Below are 16053 nucleotides of genomic sequence, written 5' to 3' on the forward strand. Positions count from 1 at the left end.
TCATCCAGAAAGACCGGCCAACTGTTCTGAAAAGGTCTGATTCCACTTAAACTGTCTCAAGATCAGTTGGATGACTCAGAACAGTTATTTGAACAGATAATATCTAGAAACTTAATCAAAACTTTTCACTGCATTATTTACTATTTGTAATAACTAACAGCCTTTTTTTTTTTTTTTTTGGCCATTCTTAAATAGAATCACTAATATCTATACGAGCCTGGCAGTCTCCAAAGGAAACAGTGGTGGGCCACACAGACAAACTTACTGTTCAACTGCCTGCTTTGCACGGACTTTGAAATGTTATCATCTATCCAAGAACCCAGCAAACCCAGGGAGACCCAGTGGTTTTGCTTTCCATACTTTTAAGATTTTGTCGCAAAGCCCGATTCCCTGAGTTCACTCCTAGGCTACGATCGCTGACGTCAAAATCATTAAGGTGAAGGTCCCAACCTGCTAAGGCGCTTAATGCCGTCTTTAAAAAGCCTCTAGCTGCAACTTCAGGGATCCACATGCTTCTCAAAATCTACCTTTGAAGCGGCCCGGGCTTTAAACGCAGTTCTACCCGGCGTTACTCGCACACCGGGAACGCAAGGCAAGGGACCCAGCTCTCCTCAGCCGCCCCGACCTGCGTGAGGAGACTCGCGCCGTTACACGGCGCCCCTCCCGCGCGAGCCCCCGCCGGAAGGGAGAGGGCGGGCCTTCCGCTGGGCGGGCTGAGGGGGAGGTGGGAGCTGCGCCCCGCCCCGCCTCCCGCCCCGCCCGCCCCGGCGCTGGCCTCCGCAGCCGGAGAAGGCCGGGACGATGCTGGAGACGCTGCGGGAGCGGCTGCTGAGCGTCCAGCAGGACTTCACCGCCGGGTGGGTAGCACTGCCGGCCCGGCGGGGCTAGCGGAGGCGGGTGGAACGGGAGAGGGACCCGCACCCCGCAGGCGGGTGGGGAGGGGGAAGCAGGTGACCGGGGGGGGGCGGGGACTGGCCCGGCGGGCGGGAGGAAGAGGAGGAGGCTGAGAGGCGGGACCCCCGGCCGGGGCCCTTCCCTCTCACCGCGGGTGCCCGGCGGTGCCGTCCTCGGTGCCGGGAGGGGCTGGAAACGCGGTCCCTGGCTCTAATCCACCCCCCCCGCCTCGGCTGGGCCGCTGATGGCGGGCTGGCCAGCCCGGGCAGCTGCGTGGTAGCCCGCAGCTGTGGCCGAGGGGAGGAGGTGCCTTGGTGTTTGGGAGGCAGCTGCGGTCAGGGGAATGAGAGAGAGGCTGCTGTTTTAAGAGAATGAGGAAGATGTGAATGGGGTCAATTAACGCGCTTGAATTTTTTATGAAGTAACTGACCTTCAAGGTTTTATAGATTAATGTAATTGCTTAAAGAGCATCGCTGTACTCTCTTCGGCGTATGAAAAGCTTTTCTTTCCTTGGAAGATGAGTTACTGTCACTTGGGGAAAAGAAGCGCAGGATAAGCGGAAGGAGCAGCCCCTTGCTTACATTAAAAAGTAGAAAGATATTCTTCCTACGTTGCCTCACGAGGTTTTTTTAGATAGCCCCTGTATCAGTGCTATTTTTAGTAGAAGCAGGTGGCCCAAATGAGCACTGCTGGAAGTCAGTGGATGGCCAGAGAACAAGGTCATGCCTGTGCTGCAAAACTGTTGGTTGTTAACGAGCCACAGGAGGGTATCGTGTTGTAATCAATGACTTCTAAAAACTGCGTGGTCTTTGGCCATGTTGAGGCTGCCTTATAATACTCCTATGGTTAATAGTTATATATAGTGATGGATGTCTGTGTACTCCAGAAACTTAAAATAAATAGTTTATAATGACTTAATTGCACCAGTGTATGATGGTCCAGAGAAATTGATAGAATAAGCTACCAATCAACCAGTTAAGTTACTTAAATGTTATCTGTCTCATCTTAACAAACAGTAATTGAATATTAAAATGTCTTAAGAATGTGGACTAAGACATTGCTTTATTGCTGTCTGTCTTTCTGTTTTGCTGCTATTTTTAGAACTTCTCCCAAAGTTTGATTCCTCAGTACAGTGTAAGGTTCTTTTGAAAAAGGTGTTTTTCACATGATGAAAGAGGACAACAGAAGGGTCATAACGTGCTGGATCTGATGGTCTTTTAACTCTGTATCTCTGTGTATTGCTGCAGTGGAGTCAATATGTTTCCACGTAGTCTCTAATTTGCCTTTTTCCTTGTATCGCAGTGTTTTGTTCTGTTTTGAGAACAGTCTCTGATTTCATCATTTCCATCTTTGTGTTTTAGCAGCTCCATTAATATGCCCTTCTTGGAGTGTCCCTTCTTTAAGTTCTTTTTGTTTTATCTGGAATGTATTCTTTGTTGCCATTGGGAACCTGTATCTTGGAGCCATAGTAGCAGAGGCTGTGGGGGGCATTGAGTTCTTTCCTGTAAGTGTTCCCATGGATTCAGTCCAGAACACGACTTGTCCTGTTCTGCCCCTTTTCCCTTCCTAGACAATGCAACCACTGTGCCATAGTGCTCTGGATTACCCAATTCCCTACCCCACCAAAGTGGTAATAGAAGTCATTTTATGCTATTAAGACTTCAGCTCAAAATGGTCAAAACCCAGAGAAAGTATTTCTGGAGTCAAGAATGCTGGCCCATTTGTGGCCAACTTGTTAACTACACGTGAATGCTTGCAAAGTGGAACAGTTGGATATCTTGAAACATTAAGAGGGAGAAGCTTCTCCAGGGCTTCTAAGGAAAGAATATCCCTTCCAAAGGAATAAGGGAATACTTATGTACAGCTGAAAAAGATTAAATCTGGGGTTGTGTGACCTACAGAAAGAGCAGTTTAGGGTTATTAGCCATTTCTGTGTACAAAGAAATGAGCTCCCCTTTCCCCTGCTCAGCTGTGTCTCCTGTCTACTTCTGTGTATCCTGTGAGGTATCTAGATTTTGAACCATTTACCTGCAAGCAATCTTTTCCTGGAGGAGGGGAAATAAAAAAAAAAAAAAAAAAAGAAACCAACAGTGAGCTGTATTGTGCTCAGGCAGTAATTTGTGTGCTTCTGCTGGCTTGAGTGGTGTGGTTCACGCTACCTCTACTTTGTGCAGAGAACACTGCTGAAAGGAAGCCAGCAGTGTGTAGTCTAGTGATAAATCCTCTGACTTTTACTTCTGACTGCCTGGCAGATATTCTAGTAAGAGAACTGGTAGCTGTGACCCAGCATTTCCTTTGCTCCCTGTATTCCCAGCAGAGGAATGCTGCTGTTGGAGGCTGGGGTGCCTACAGGGGAATGTGACAGAGGAGAAGGGCAAATTGCAGAGCTTTCTGCAACAGTGGTGTTGTTCCTCAGCTGGCTGTGGTTGTTGCTGCTTGGCTTGATTATTATGAAGAGCTCTCTAACAGGGAGTGGAGACCTGCCTTAGCATGTTTTTTCTCAAATTGTTAACCACCTATTTTGCTGTAGAGCTTTGAGGTTTCTTCTTTGAGTTCTGGGAAATTGGTGGTGGTCAAAACTGGGGGAGTGATTGGGCTCACCCTAGAAGCAGCCTGAATATCTATATATTAGAGTGTTTCTCAGCAGCTGGGTCACTCAGGATTATATATATCTGTGTCACATCTGGAGGATATCATTGGAGCTCATAGCTCACTGCCATCTTGCTTGTGTCTGTTTGTCCTTTATTTCTTCCTAACCCTTCTGTCCCGGACAGCTGGGACTCCAAAGGGCATAGAGGCTGAGGACGTCCATCATCTCGGTGGTCAGAAAATAGCAGGTTTTGCTTCTCACTCTGCCGTGCCAACTTGACTAGCATATATGGCTTGACTGGAAAACGGTTGTGTGGTGTACATGTTGTTAGTTGGAGTTTTGGGATTGGTTTGCTTGTTTATTTTGTTTTTTGTTTTTTAGGAGCAAGTCAGTTTGGCCATAGATGAACCAAACATAAGACAGGCTCAGCAGCAGCGCACTGTGGTGATGCTGCTGGAGATTCTGATAGTTGGCAGGAGAAAAGTTGTGCTCATGCTAGTTTTGTGTTGGCAGACTTAGGGCAAGTGGGTACAAATGTCCCTGTGACTGTCATGCTTTTCCTTGGCACGTATGCCTTCTTGTAAAGGGTGTTCTTGAGGATGGGATTGATTGTTTCTATGCAGATCTTTAATAACTGTCTGCTAAGGAAACAGTATCGAGAGCTGGATGACTTGGATATATAGCTCTCATTAAACTTCTCATACCCAATTGCTCGATGCACTTGTAGAAAAAATCTCGTTAAGTTAGACGCGGTGTAGGTGGAAGTAATTTCATATGACAATCTCCACAAAACTAAGTGAAATTTGACTTATTTGTGAAATAAGCTGAAACAAAATTAACTATAATAGACTAGAATTAACACATTATGTGTTCAAACAAGTTGTTCTCTGTTTTTGGTGTTGGAAATATTTGATGGTTTTGTGTTTTTGATTTATAGGTTGAAGACTTTGGGCGACAAATCAAGAGAAGCAAAAAAAAGCAGGCAGAGGTACTTCTGAACATCTTAATGTATACCATTGGTCTAGAATGTTCTTGTTGAAGAAAAATTTGAAAGTGGCTCATGTATGAGCCAGTTACAAAACCATTTGTATATAATTTTACAGAATATTCTTTTGATAACAGAAAAGCTTAACCCTAATATTGAGGAAATACTTTGCTTAATAGAACCTTGATTGATAGGCCTAAATAATTTCTGACGGCCATCAATCAATTTATAAATGACTATTTAAATTATGCAAATATTCAATGTTATAGTAGTACTTTATGAAAGATTCAGGTTGCAGCACACTGAAATGTAATTGTTTACAGTCTCTGTGAATCTTGTACTAAAATTGTAATTCAGTTTTTTTTATTCAAGAACAGAAATATGAACCTTTTTATTGTAGAAAATATATGTATAATGGAGTACTTCAGTTATCTGTTTTCATCTCTGTTGTGAGAAGATTTAAGAATTGTGGTGGGTTTTTTTTATCCTCTCCATTTTAGTATATTGCTCATTCTTTCAACCTGTGTAAACTATAAGGAAAGACTACTTAACATCTGTAAATGATGTCTGTAAATGTTGCTTCTTCAAATAAGCTCAGATGTACTTTAGCATAAAGCATGTTCTTACTAAAACACAGTGTGTAGACACAAATTCGTTTTAAAACAAGCCCTGAACAAAAAATAAGGCATCTGAAATAAACTGTATTAAGTCCTGAAGCTTGATGTTTTGGATGTAGAGGTTTTTTTAACAGAAGACTGGTTGTATTGACAAGAAACTAAACTAAGAATGGGTGAAGGTTTGAATAAAACTATTTTAGACAACTGCCTTCTTTGTATGTTTCCAGTCCATAGTATTTTGGTTTGTCTGGTGTGCTGTAAGCATCCATCACTTTTTGAGAAAAGCACCAGGCAAACCAATTGGATCATCACAAATAGGGGAATGCCAGGGTGACTACTGCTTTGCTGATAAACTTCTGGGACAAATATAGTTTAGCTTGATTGCAAGGATGGCTGAGAGCTTGTGGGTCAGGATCAGAGGAGAGGCCAGTAAGGGTGATGTTGCTATGGGAGTTTGTTACTGACCATCTAATCAGGGAGTGAATGATGTCTTCTCTAAACAACTTGAGGAATTGTCTGTATCATTAAACCCCCATTCTTGTGGGGGCCTTTAACTTCCTTGACTTCAGCTGAAAGGACAGCACAGCAGGATGCAATCAAGAAGAATTCTGGAGGGTGTCAGGGATAACTTCTTGATACTGTCTTCATAACTTCTTTGGCATGCAGGAATAGCCTTAGGAAAGCCAGAGCTCACCTGGAATTGACACTTAGATGTCAAGGACAAGAAGAAATGCTTCTAGGCCTGCATTGGTAATAAAAGGCTGAACAAAGAAAATGTGGGATTGTTGATGAATGGGGTGGATGATTTAGTGACAGCCAATGTAGATGTTGTTGAGGTACTTGATGCCTTTGTTGCTTCAGTCCTCACAAACAAGATCTCCCAGTCTTCTGTGCTTAGTGAAAGGAAGAGACTGACCAGTAGTGGATGAAGATCAATTTGGGGACCTGAATCCATAAAAGCCCATAGGACCATATAGGCCAAGAGGTACTTCATGAAATTCAAGAGGTACAAATCCAAAGTCTTTCCCTGGAAAGAAGGTATCCCCTGCAACAATACGGACTGGGGCTAACTGACTAGCTGGGAAGCAGCTTTGCTGAAAAGACTCTGGGGGTCTTGGGAGACAGCAAGCTGAATGTGAGCCAGCAACAGGCCTGGCAGCAAGGAAAGCCAACAGCTTCCTGAGCTATGGGAACAGGACCACAGGCAGTGGGACTGAGGGAGGTGGTTATCCCCTGCATTCAGCACTCCTTAGACCACATCTAGCTACTGTTTTGGGCTCCCAGTGTAAAAAAGACATTGATAACCTGGAGCAAGTTTAGTGGAGGGCTACCAAGATGTTTAGGGTTGGAACTCTCTGTATATGAGGAAAGGTTGAGACTGGGGCTTGTTCAGCCTGGAGAACAGATGGCTTTGGGGAGACCTAACAGCAGCCCATCATTACCTATGAGGAGGTTATCAAGGAGGTGGAGCCAGGCTCTTGGTACTGGTATATGGTGGGAACATGAAAGGTGATAGGTATAAGTTGAAACAAGAGATGTTCAGACAGGAAAAGACTATAAGGAAAAGCTTTTTCCCCGTGAGAACAATCAAGCAGTGGAACAGGTTGCTTACAGAGCCTGCGAAGTTTCTATTCTCTGAGGTTTTCAAGTTGCAACTGGACAGAGCCCTGAGCAAGCTGGTCTGATCCCTTAGCTGGTCCTGCTTTCAATAGGAGGTTGCACTAGAGACTGCCTGAGGTCCTTTCCCACCTCACTGATTCTATCACTTTTCCCTTGGCTTAAGGAAAAAAAAGTTTTGTTTATGGTAGTTGGTTTTTTTTTTTCCCATTCAAATTGTTTGGATGACAGTGCAAAACAGTCTATTCTGGTAATCTTCCAAGAGACGAACCTTGGATGACTTCAAGATCTTCACATAATACATACTTAAAAGTGCTGCATTGTGAATTTTCTTTAACTTATGATAAGTTGCCTTTGTATTTCAAGCTGTTATTAATGAAAATTTATGCATCCAATGGGAGATCACTAGGGCATTAAACTGGCAAAGGTTCTTTAGCTTAGTATTTATTTTTAATGTAAATACATTAAGTGCAATATCTTTATTGAGAGACATAAAGAGCTTGTGTAGTAGTCTTATTTTCAGAATGCTTCTGTCCACTGTTTTAAGTTAATACAATGTTCATCCTGCGTGTTTGTTAACTGTACTAAGAAATTACCTCATAGAAGTTGTTTTTAATGGACATAGTCAAGAAGAGGTAAGAATGGGCTACCATAAAATAACAAGGGAAAAAAAACAACCCCAGCTTTGAAATATTTTTTTAAGATACACTGTGTAACGCATTTTAAACCAGAATTGACAAAATGTTTGTGAAAGTGAACAGTAGGGAATGTTTCTGTGCTCAGCATATCTGTCAAATGCAGATGTGTGTGCACACATATTTTATAACAGCCTTCTGTTCATTAACAATATTTGTGTATTTACAATTTGTTTTATAGAACTGTTCAGTGTTTGCCAGAGTGTTCTGCTGGACTGGAATTACTGAGCAGGTATGACCTTCCATTTCTTTGTTAGTGTCTGCTTCCTATAATTTCAGAAATAACTTTATTGGGTTAAGCAAATGAGAAGAAAATGAAGGTGTTACTTAATAGTTTTTTGGGTGTTCTGCAGTGAGTAGAGTGAGGGTGGTTACCAAATGATAAATGTGTTTAAAGCTTGCCCAATCCTTAAGTGCTGTCACGTTAATGAAAGAGAAGTTCTGAAGGAAAAGCGACATTTGAAAGATGACTTTAGTGCAGGGTCTCATGCACAGGGATGAAGGATACCAGCACTGAGGCCCAGCCTGTGGTTTTAATTTGATGTTTTATAACTTTTACATATTTGATATGGTTTCATTCAGTTATAATAGAGACAGTATGCGTGTCATTGCCATGAAAAGAAAGTGTATTCCATGTGTATTTAATCACATTTTTTTCTGAGTAACAGAAGCTATCTGCATTATAAATTCCCTTTGTATTTTTATCTTAAAAAAAAAACCAAACTATTCCCTTTTTTTTGGGAGGGATAGGGTGTGATTACAATCATGTTGATTTTTTTCATTTTCTTAATGAAATTGGGTTCCAAGTAGTGCTCAAGGCTTTTATTTGTAGTCTTACAAATATTGCTGGGTCCATTTAGCTGTTGATATAAGCTAGCAGTTTAAAAAACATGAATCGCTTTTTCTTTGAAAGAAATTATTTCTTACTGTATATTTCTTTCTGGTATATACTATTCTACCAAGACAACCAAACAGATTTTTAAACTGTTATTTCTGGTAGTCCTTGTAAATATAAGCACAGTGGCATCCATGAAATCTTCTTTTGTAAGGGGAACACAGTAAAAATAGTCATTTATCTTTCATCTCTTCAGATATGAAGATGCTTGGGCTGCCCTTCACAAAGGAGCCAAAGATTGTGCAAAAGCTGGAGAGGTAAGAAAAAAATAACAATGCCACACTTGAAATATTTTAAAATGTGTAAATAATTTTAAAGTAAAATTTTTAGTACCGGTGTACTGGGTTCACCCTGGCCACTAGGTAAGCACCCACACAGCCTTGTTCACTCCCCCACCAGTGGGACATAGGAGAGAACAGGAAGAACAAAAATGAGAAAACTCATGGTTCAAGATAAAGACAGTTTAATAATTGAAGGACAGAGGAAAAACAAGAGGTGCAAAAGCAGTCGCTCACAACCTCCCACAAGCAGACTGATGCCCAGCCAGTCTCAGAGCAGTGGTTACCATGGAAGACCAAACCTTTAGTTTTTATTGTTGAGCATGGTGTTATATGGTATGAAATATCCCTTTGGTCAATGGTCAACTGTTCTAGCTGTGTCCCCTCCCAACTTCTTGCCCACCCCCAGCCTACTCACTGCAGGGGAAGCGGGGATGAGTGGTGAAGAGAGAAAGCTTTGACACTGTACAAGCATTGTTCAGCAATATCCAAAGCATTGGTGTGTTATCAACACTGTTTTGGTCAGAAATCCAAGACACAGCGCCACATGGGCTGCTATGAAGTTAACTCTATCCCATCTGGATCCAGTACAACCAGTATAAGGAAAAAGTAATGCTCTGTGTTGCTACTTGGGAAAAATGCCAAGTTGCATTGTTTTTTATTGTGGTTTTAAGATGGTGTTTGACAGGCAGCTGATGGAATGGATCAGAATGTCCAGATCCTCTTGTTTCTCACAGCTCTTCCAGATTTGATGGTACTCATCCTACAATTAATATTCTTAAAGTATTGAATGTAGGTATTGTAAAAACAGAAATTCTCTGTGATCACGTTTCTCACAAGGTATCATCTGACAATTATCTGAAGTTCATTCTCCTGTTTACTTTCTGATATTTCAACTACTATAAAAAACATAGAGTGCAAGAATTTCCTAATGCTTTTAAAGTATTTTTCAACTGATACATTGACACGCAGAATTTCTTGTCTTCTGTCTTTTGTTCAAATAGTTGTAATCACTACTTGCACTTAAGCAAAAAATATTAATTATATCAGCTTACTGTTTTTCTGTGGGATATGTTAGGTTCTAGAAGGATATTGAGAAGTACGACTTTGTCAGAGTGTGACAAGAAGGTGATGGTAAAAATAAGACATATCCAGAAGTTCAGGTGGTCAGTTTTTGCATTCTTCTGCCATTATTTGAAAGGTTTTAAGTTAGCTGGGAATATTATTTTGAGACTGCTTAAGACATCTTAACATTGCCAATAAACGGCAATGTCAACAATAAATAATAATGTAAACAATGTAATGTAAAAATAATGTAACGCAAACATTAAATAATGTGATGCAATGTAAACAGTTGGAAAAATGATGTTGCATGTTATTGCTGTAGCTCTTTAAAAGCACTGCGGGGGGCTGGGAGAGTACCGAATATATTTGGGGTTGAGGCATGTTGGTGGTTAGTGTCAGGGTAGGGCTGTTGCCTGGCACTGTTCCCTGCCGTCTCCTAGTGGACAGGAAACGGCAAGATTTGACTTGTCTGGCTGAAAAGATTGGGAAGTGTCTCTGGTTTCTCCTAATTTTCTTCAGTTTTCCTGTCCTGGAAGTAAAGTGACAAGTTGTGTTGTTTATTTCTGGAATGAAGGGAAAGAAAACTTCCAGTAAGTGCTACCAATGCATTGCTCTGCTGTTTTGGAGGTCCGCACCAGACTTTCCATTTCAAACCCTGTTTAAGAGGCAGACAGTGTAAGCTGGGTGGTCACGATGCAGAGCAGGACTGAGCTGTGGGGTTCTCTGTCCTGGCCAAAACCTTTGCTTTGGCCAGCTGCATCCTCCCTGACTCTTCTGGTTTCCTTAGGAGTCTTCTCTGTATCTTTTCCCAATGGATTAAAAACCTCACTGCTTAATGTATTTTGAAGGGGTGTATTTAGGGTAAGAAAGATATTATTTTATGTTCTTCTTTCTCTTGCCTAATAGTATGGCCCACCTTTTCTACACGTTCCATTGAAAACCTTCAGTTATTAGAGATGAAGTTCTCTCTGCCAGCTTTGTGTGTTTTACTGCTCATGATGATTTTTTTTTTTCAGAAGATCTCTTAAATGATGCTTACAATTTTGTAATACTTGCAATAGTTTGCTTTCAAAATTGTAGTTCTGAAAACAATGTGAGGTTTCTTATATATAAAACCAATGTAACCTTAATCTCCCATGTTATGGCTGCTTGGGCAAATTAGGATGTAAAGCTTCCAAAAAGACTTCGAAATTTTCCATGAAATTCAGATGTTTACTTTTGGGAGAATCCAAAATATGTATTGCTTGTGGGTTTTTTGTTTGTTTCTTTTTTTATAAAAGTAGAAAATACAGGGTTCAATAAAATAAGAATTGTTTAAGCACACAGGATTGACTGTACTATATCAGACCTAAAGGTCCGCTTGTCCAGTATCCTATTTCTGGTATTGGCCAGTAGCAGATAAATAAGACAGCAACAGTACTTTATAAATGTTGAATAGAAAAAGGGACATAAAAATTTCAAGCTTTAATTGCTGCCTACAGTCTTGCTATGTTAAATTACAGATGCTAACTACCAGTTCCATCTACAAAATTGTCCTAAAAATACTGCTTTTAGATGATTGTAATTTTAGCTGCATTTAATTCTCTCTGGGCTGAAATGTTTTTCTGGTGTTTGCCCCCATCTCATGATAGGGGTTTGTCTTTTGGGTTGCTTGCTTTCTTTTTTTTTTTTTTTTTTTTTTTCTCTTTACTGTTTAATGGATATAAATTCCATATCTCATTCTCGAAAATAGGCTTGGCTTTATTTAAATAAAGATGTTGGTCTTCTGAAATGTTTCATTACTCACTGGGCTTTGGAATAAGTTTTCAAACCTTATCTGGTAAAACAGGACGGCTTTTTGACAGGGATAGTTAGTTGGAGGAATTTGGCAATGGGAGAAGTTGCTGTTCTTCTAAAAGAATCTGTTTGAAGTGGGTAGAATTTTAAATCTTTGAGAACTTCCTTTGCCCATTGCTCAGACTTTTTCAGTTTCTGCAACTAAACTCTACAAAAACTGAGAAGTTCGGAGTGCAGACACAGCCACAGGCTGCAGTTGTGTGCAAGAGGAAGAATGGGTAATGGAACTAAGAGCAGGGAAACTATGATTGAATCATCTCAAGTATCATATATAAGGAAAACATTTGTTACCTAAGATCTCTTGATCTTGCTGTTTTTCATATAATCATATAACATATAATTTCATATAATTCATATAATAATTTCATATAATTCATATAATAATTTCATATAATTCATATAATAATTTCATATAATTCATATAATAATTTCATATAAAACTTTTAAGCAGTGTATCCTCTTCTCATTACACTATTGTATAATAAAAGTTAGGAGGAATCAAACAACAAAAATTGAACTAATATAGAAGCGTGTTCACAAAGACTTGCAACTACTGCAGTTATGTTTATCACGAGCAGAAGAGCAGGAATGCTATAAAGGCAACTTTTTAAAAAATGTCATTTATTTCATCTTCTAGAGTATTTTGAATGTGCAGAATTTTCAGTTTTGTTAAGATTAAATCAGTATGACTAGCAACATTAAACTAAGTTATTGATCTAAATAAGTGTTACGTTGCAGCACTGCCATGTTGTTACTGTGTACCAGTACAATGCTGCTGTCAAAATTCCAGATGGATGTTATTTACAGTTAATAAAATCCATAAAGTATTTCCTGCATTGATGAATATATCGAGAAATAACTTTTTATCTTATTTTGATCAATACATTTTGATAGAAATATTTCATACTATAGGGGCTTTCTTAAGCATGTTGTATATTTTCTTGAGAAGTACAAAAGTGACAGTGCTATAGGGTTGCTGTGCTGACCTTATGCTTGCAGATGCATGAATTCTAAAAATTAGTCAAGATGCTCATAAATAGATACATAAATTTGCAAGTAAAGTAAAGAACCTGTTTGTTTCAGCTGGTGGATAGTGAAGTTGTGATGCTTTCTGCACACTGGGAGAAGAAAAGGAACAGTCTGGTGGAACTACAGGATCAGCTGCAACAAATACCTGGTTTTTTAGCAGATCTGGAATGCCTCACGGCAAGCTTAGGTAAGGTTCTATAGACATAACAAGCATTCAAGTCAGTACAGAGGATTAGACTGAAGTTCAGCTGTTGTGAACTTTGCAATTGTAAAATTTAATTTTGCTTCCCAAACACATCCTTTCTATTATAAAACAGTACTTCTTAAACAAACTGGTTTTATAAAAGACCAAAATTATTAGTGGTTGCTCTCCCAGCAGTTAAAATATTGTATGTGTCATTATTTGGGAAAAAAAAATTGTGTGACCACTGCATTTCTTGATGTGAACTGTTGAAAATTATTATTCTTGAAGTCTTTTTAAATTCTTAAAGATGTGTAAGTAGTGTGAACACTCATACGTAGTTGCTTCTCTTTGATTGAGTCTATATCATTTTATATAATAATTTGTTTTAAATCATCGTTTGGTTTGGGGGGCAAGAAATGTGCCTGGCTTGGGACACTTTCAAGGCAGAAACTTTTTGTTGAGAATAGTTGTTGGTTCCAAAGCTAGCTTCCATAGTTTAAGTTAGTGTACAAGGTTAAGCTATTCTGAAGTGATACCCAGCTGGGTGAAACTAGCAATGCTACATGTTAAGGTTAGCAAATACCTCATGTTTGTTAGATGGGTTCCAATTTTTATAACTTTACCAAATGTTAACCTGTTGATTCAATTTAAAAGATGAAAAGATGAATGCTTTAGTGGACTACTTTTGGAAACCTTGCATACAAAACAGTTGATCCATCATTGAAAATGAAACTAGGAAAAAATGATCTGGCCTCAGTCTCTGAAAAGCTCTAGCATTGCTGAGCCTTGAAACGGGGACACAGTGTTTGACAAGTAGCAAGCCTTTCTTTCAACAGTAGGCCTCTTGCTGCCTCCATGAAAATCTGTTCAAGTTGCATCAAACTAAAGTTTTGAAAAACTGCTGTCTGTGCATGGATTTTAGTAGCTGAATTCCCCAGGGACTCTGCCTGTACTACTCTTATGCCAGCTGGGAAGTATGCAGAAATTCTTCACGTAATTGCAGCTCTTGTTTTTTGTGGGGTGGGCTGGATTTGTGTGCTGGCATCTGATGTGAAGAGAGGGTTCTTTTTTGTGTTCAAAGGCTAATTTCTCATTCTTCTATGGTCAGTGGATATGCACAAATCAGCTTTTGTTCCTAGGTAGGCTGGTAATAACTTTGCTATTTCTTTCTGAACCAAGGAATATATTTCCTTTTTTATTACTATTTTCTTATACCACTTTATTTAGTAAGTCTTTATCATGTGTGGTAACCATTTAGTGTTGGCTTTTTGAAAAGCTCAATTATTTTCTAAGGAAATATCAATTGAAATAATGATTTATTAAATACTGATTTTAATATCATCAGGCACAAAACGATGCAGTCCACTGGTAGACCAAAGATAAACAAAATAATAAAAACCTAATGGAATTGTCTTTATAATTCATAACTGCAAATGCTATAAATCCTGATGAATTGGGGTTATCTTCCCATTCCTAATGTTATAGTTTTAAGAACCAGAATTAATCTCACCCTGATTGTAGAATTACTTGGAGAAGACTTAGTGTCTCTAGAATATTTTTGATACTGCACAAGCAGGATTTAAGGAAGTGTTAACCAGTCTGCTCAGGAAAGCTAATGAATTTTGAATTCTAGTGTGAAGGTTGTGAGATTTGCACCAAATCTTCTAGTCTCACCTTGTGTGTCAGATTTCAAGTAGACCTAGAGGTTTTTATTAGTTCCTCCTAACCACTGTGAGTTTTTTGGAATTGTTTTTTTTCCAATAAGTTTTATAGAGTCTATTTGAAGAGAAAGGTATAATTTATACTAAATTCAACATCTACACTTCTGGAAGTGACTTAACAGAAATTTGCTGTGATATTCTGTTCACTGTTTTTAGTTTTCATAACTCTGAACTATCTGCTTTTTGTAAATGTAAACTGTATTCACTTTTCCAAGAGATGACTAATACTGTGGCTGTGAATTTTAAACACGAGCGAAACATTCTATAAAAAAGTATGTGAATATAGAATTATAAACTGCTGTGTCCTGGAGTGTGCATCCAAGATGTAATTTAGCTAATCTTCATAATTTCAGAAAAGTAATAGTTCTGTGTTGTGACCTAATACACTTCTAATAAATCTATTAATGCTTTCATTTTGAAAGTAGATAGGGAATCCTGGCTGCTTTTGCTTAAAAAAAATTCAGATAATGAAAATGAGCCTTTTTAGTGACCTACTTAAAATTGGTATGAGTCATGTACAGATTCTTCAGCTTTTGCTGTGTATTACAAGACACATTTTCATTAGCACTGTTATAAAGAAATTCCTTTAACTTAGGTACTCACATTATCAGTCATCCCTCACTTCAAGTAAAAAGTCTGTGTCTTCATTTGATAAATTTGTTGTATTATACAACATCTTGTAGCTGCTGTTGAAGACTTTGAAGAAAAAAGGACAGTTATTGCCCTTTCAAAGTCTAGAATTTGAATAATCACTTCAGCCAATTTTTATTTGAGGAGATGTAGAAAATATCTACTTGCCAATATCTGACATACTTGTCTTAATAGGAAATATGCATCATGTTTGAGCAGGGGCATTTTGCTCAAATACCTGTTTTGATTTCAGGAAATCAATGCACACCAACCTTGATCCAAATCTAATTTTCCTCTTTTTTTTGTTGTTTTTGTTTGTTTGGGGTTTTTTGGTTTTTTGGTTTTTTTTTGTTTTTTTAAAAATCAAATGTTAAGGATCAACTTGATATTGGTTTCAGAAAGGCTGGTCATGAACGTAGGCAACAGATCCAATGTAGGGTGAAAATATTTAGACTGGTGAGACTGGGAAGAAAATAAGACTGGGTATATATTCACAGAGATAAAAGCCATTGCTTCCTATTCTTTAATAAATATTTTTTTCTGAAGTATGGGTTAGATGGGTGTGAAAATCCATTAGCGAAACAGAAACTTTTTGCACTGCTTAGGGGATGTATCCTTGTTTATATCTTGAGCAGAACGTCATGCTTTATTTTCAGGTTGAGTATTAAGTATGAAAGTTGCCATCTTCTAGCTTTGCAAAATTCAATCCAATTTGTTCAAAATTTGCATTAAAAAAAAAGCCCGTGTTCCCTTTGTTTAAGAAGCGGGGTTAAAGACTTCTTAATGGCTCCGTCAGACATTAAGGAAATGTGCTAAAACTTGTGAAATATAAGGTCACAGTGATTATAACATCTTTTTCATTAAATACAAGATTTTTATTTTGGTAACATTAGAACTACTTTAGGAAATTAATATGCCATATTTTGGGTACTTGTTTTGCAGCAGCAAAGTGTGTTTGAGTGAAATATACTTATTATTTAATTTCTTGGTAAAAATGCCAAAGATTTTTCCAGTTTG

General features: G+C 38.8%; 1 protein-coding gene across 1 annotated transcript in view; it reads left to right on the forward strand.

The window, feature by feature from the left end:
* Positions 1-767: 767 nt before the first annotated feature.
* DTNBP1 (dystrobrevin binding protein 1) overlaps positions 768-16053 on the forward strand; it is a 75184-nt gene continuing 59898 nt past the window's right edge. The window contains exons 1-5 of the mRNA XM_082316618.1: positions 768-857; positions 4422-4472; positions 7580-7630; positions 8490-8550; positions 12556-12688. Coding sequence (XP_082172744.1) covers positions 802-857; positions 4422-4472; positions 7580-7630; positions 8490-8550; positions 12556-12688 — 352 coding nt within the window. The 5' untranslated portion in view covers positions 768-801. The remainder of the gene's footprint in view (positions 858-4421; positions 4473-7579; positions 7631-8489; positions 8551-12555; positions 12689-16053) is intronic.

This window comes from Platalea leucorodia, assembly GCF_965183815.1.
Source record: "Platalea leucorodia genome assembly, chromosome: 1".
Classification (NCBI taxonomy): Eukaryota; Metazoa; Chordata; class Aves; order Pelecaniformes; family Threskiornithidae; genus Platalea; species Platalea leucorodia.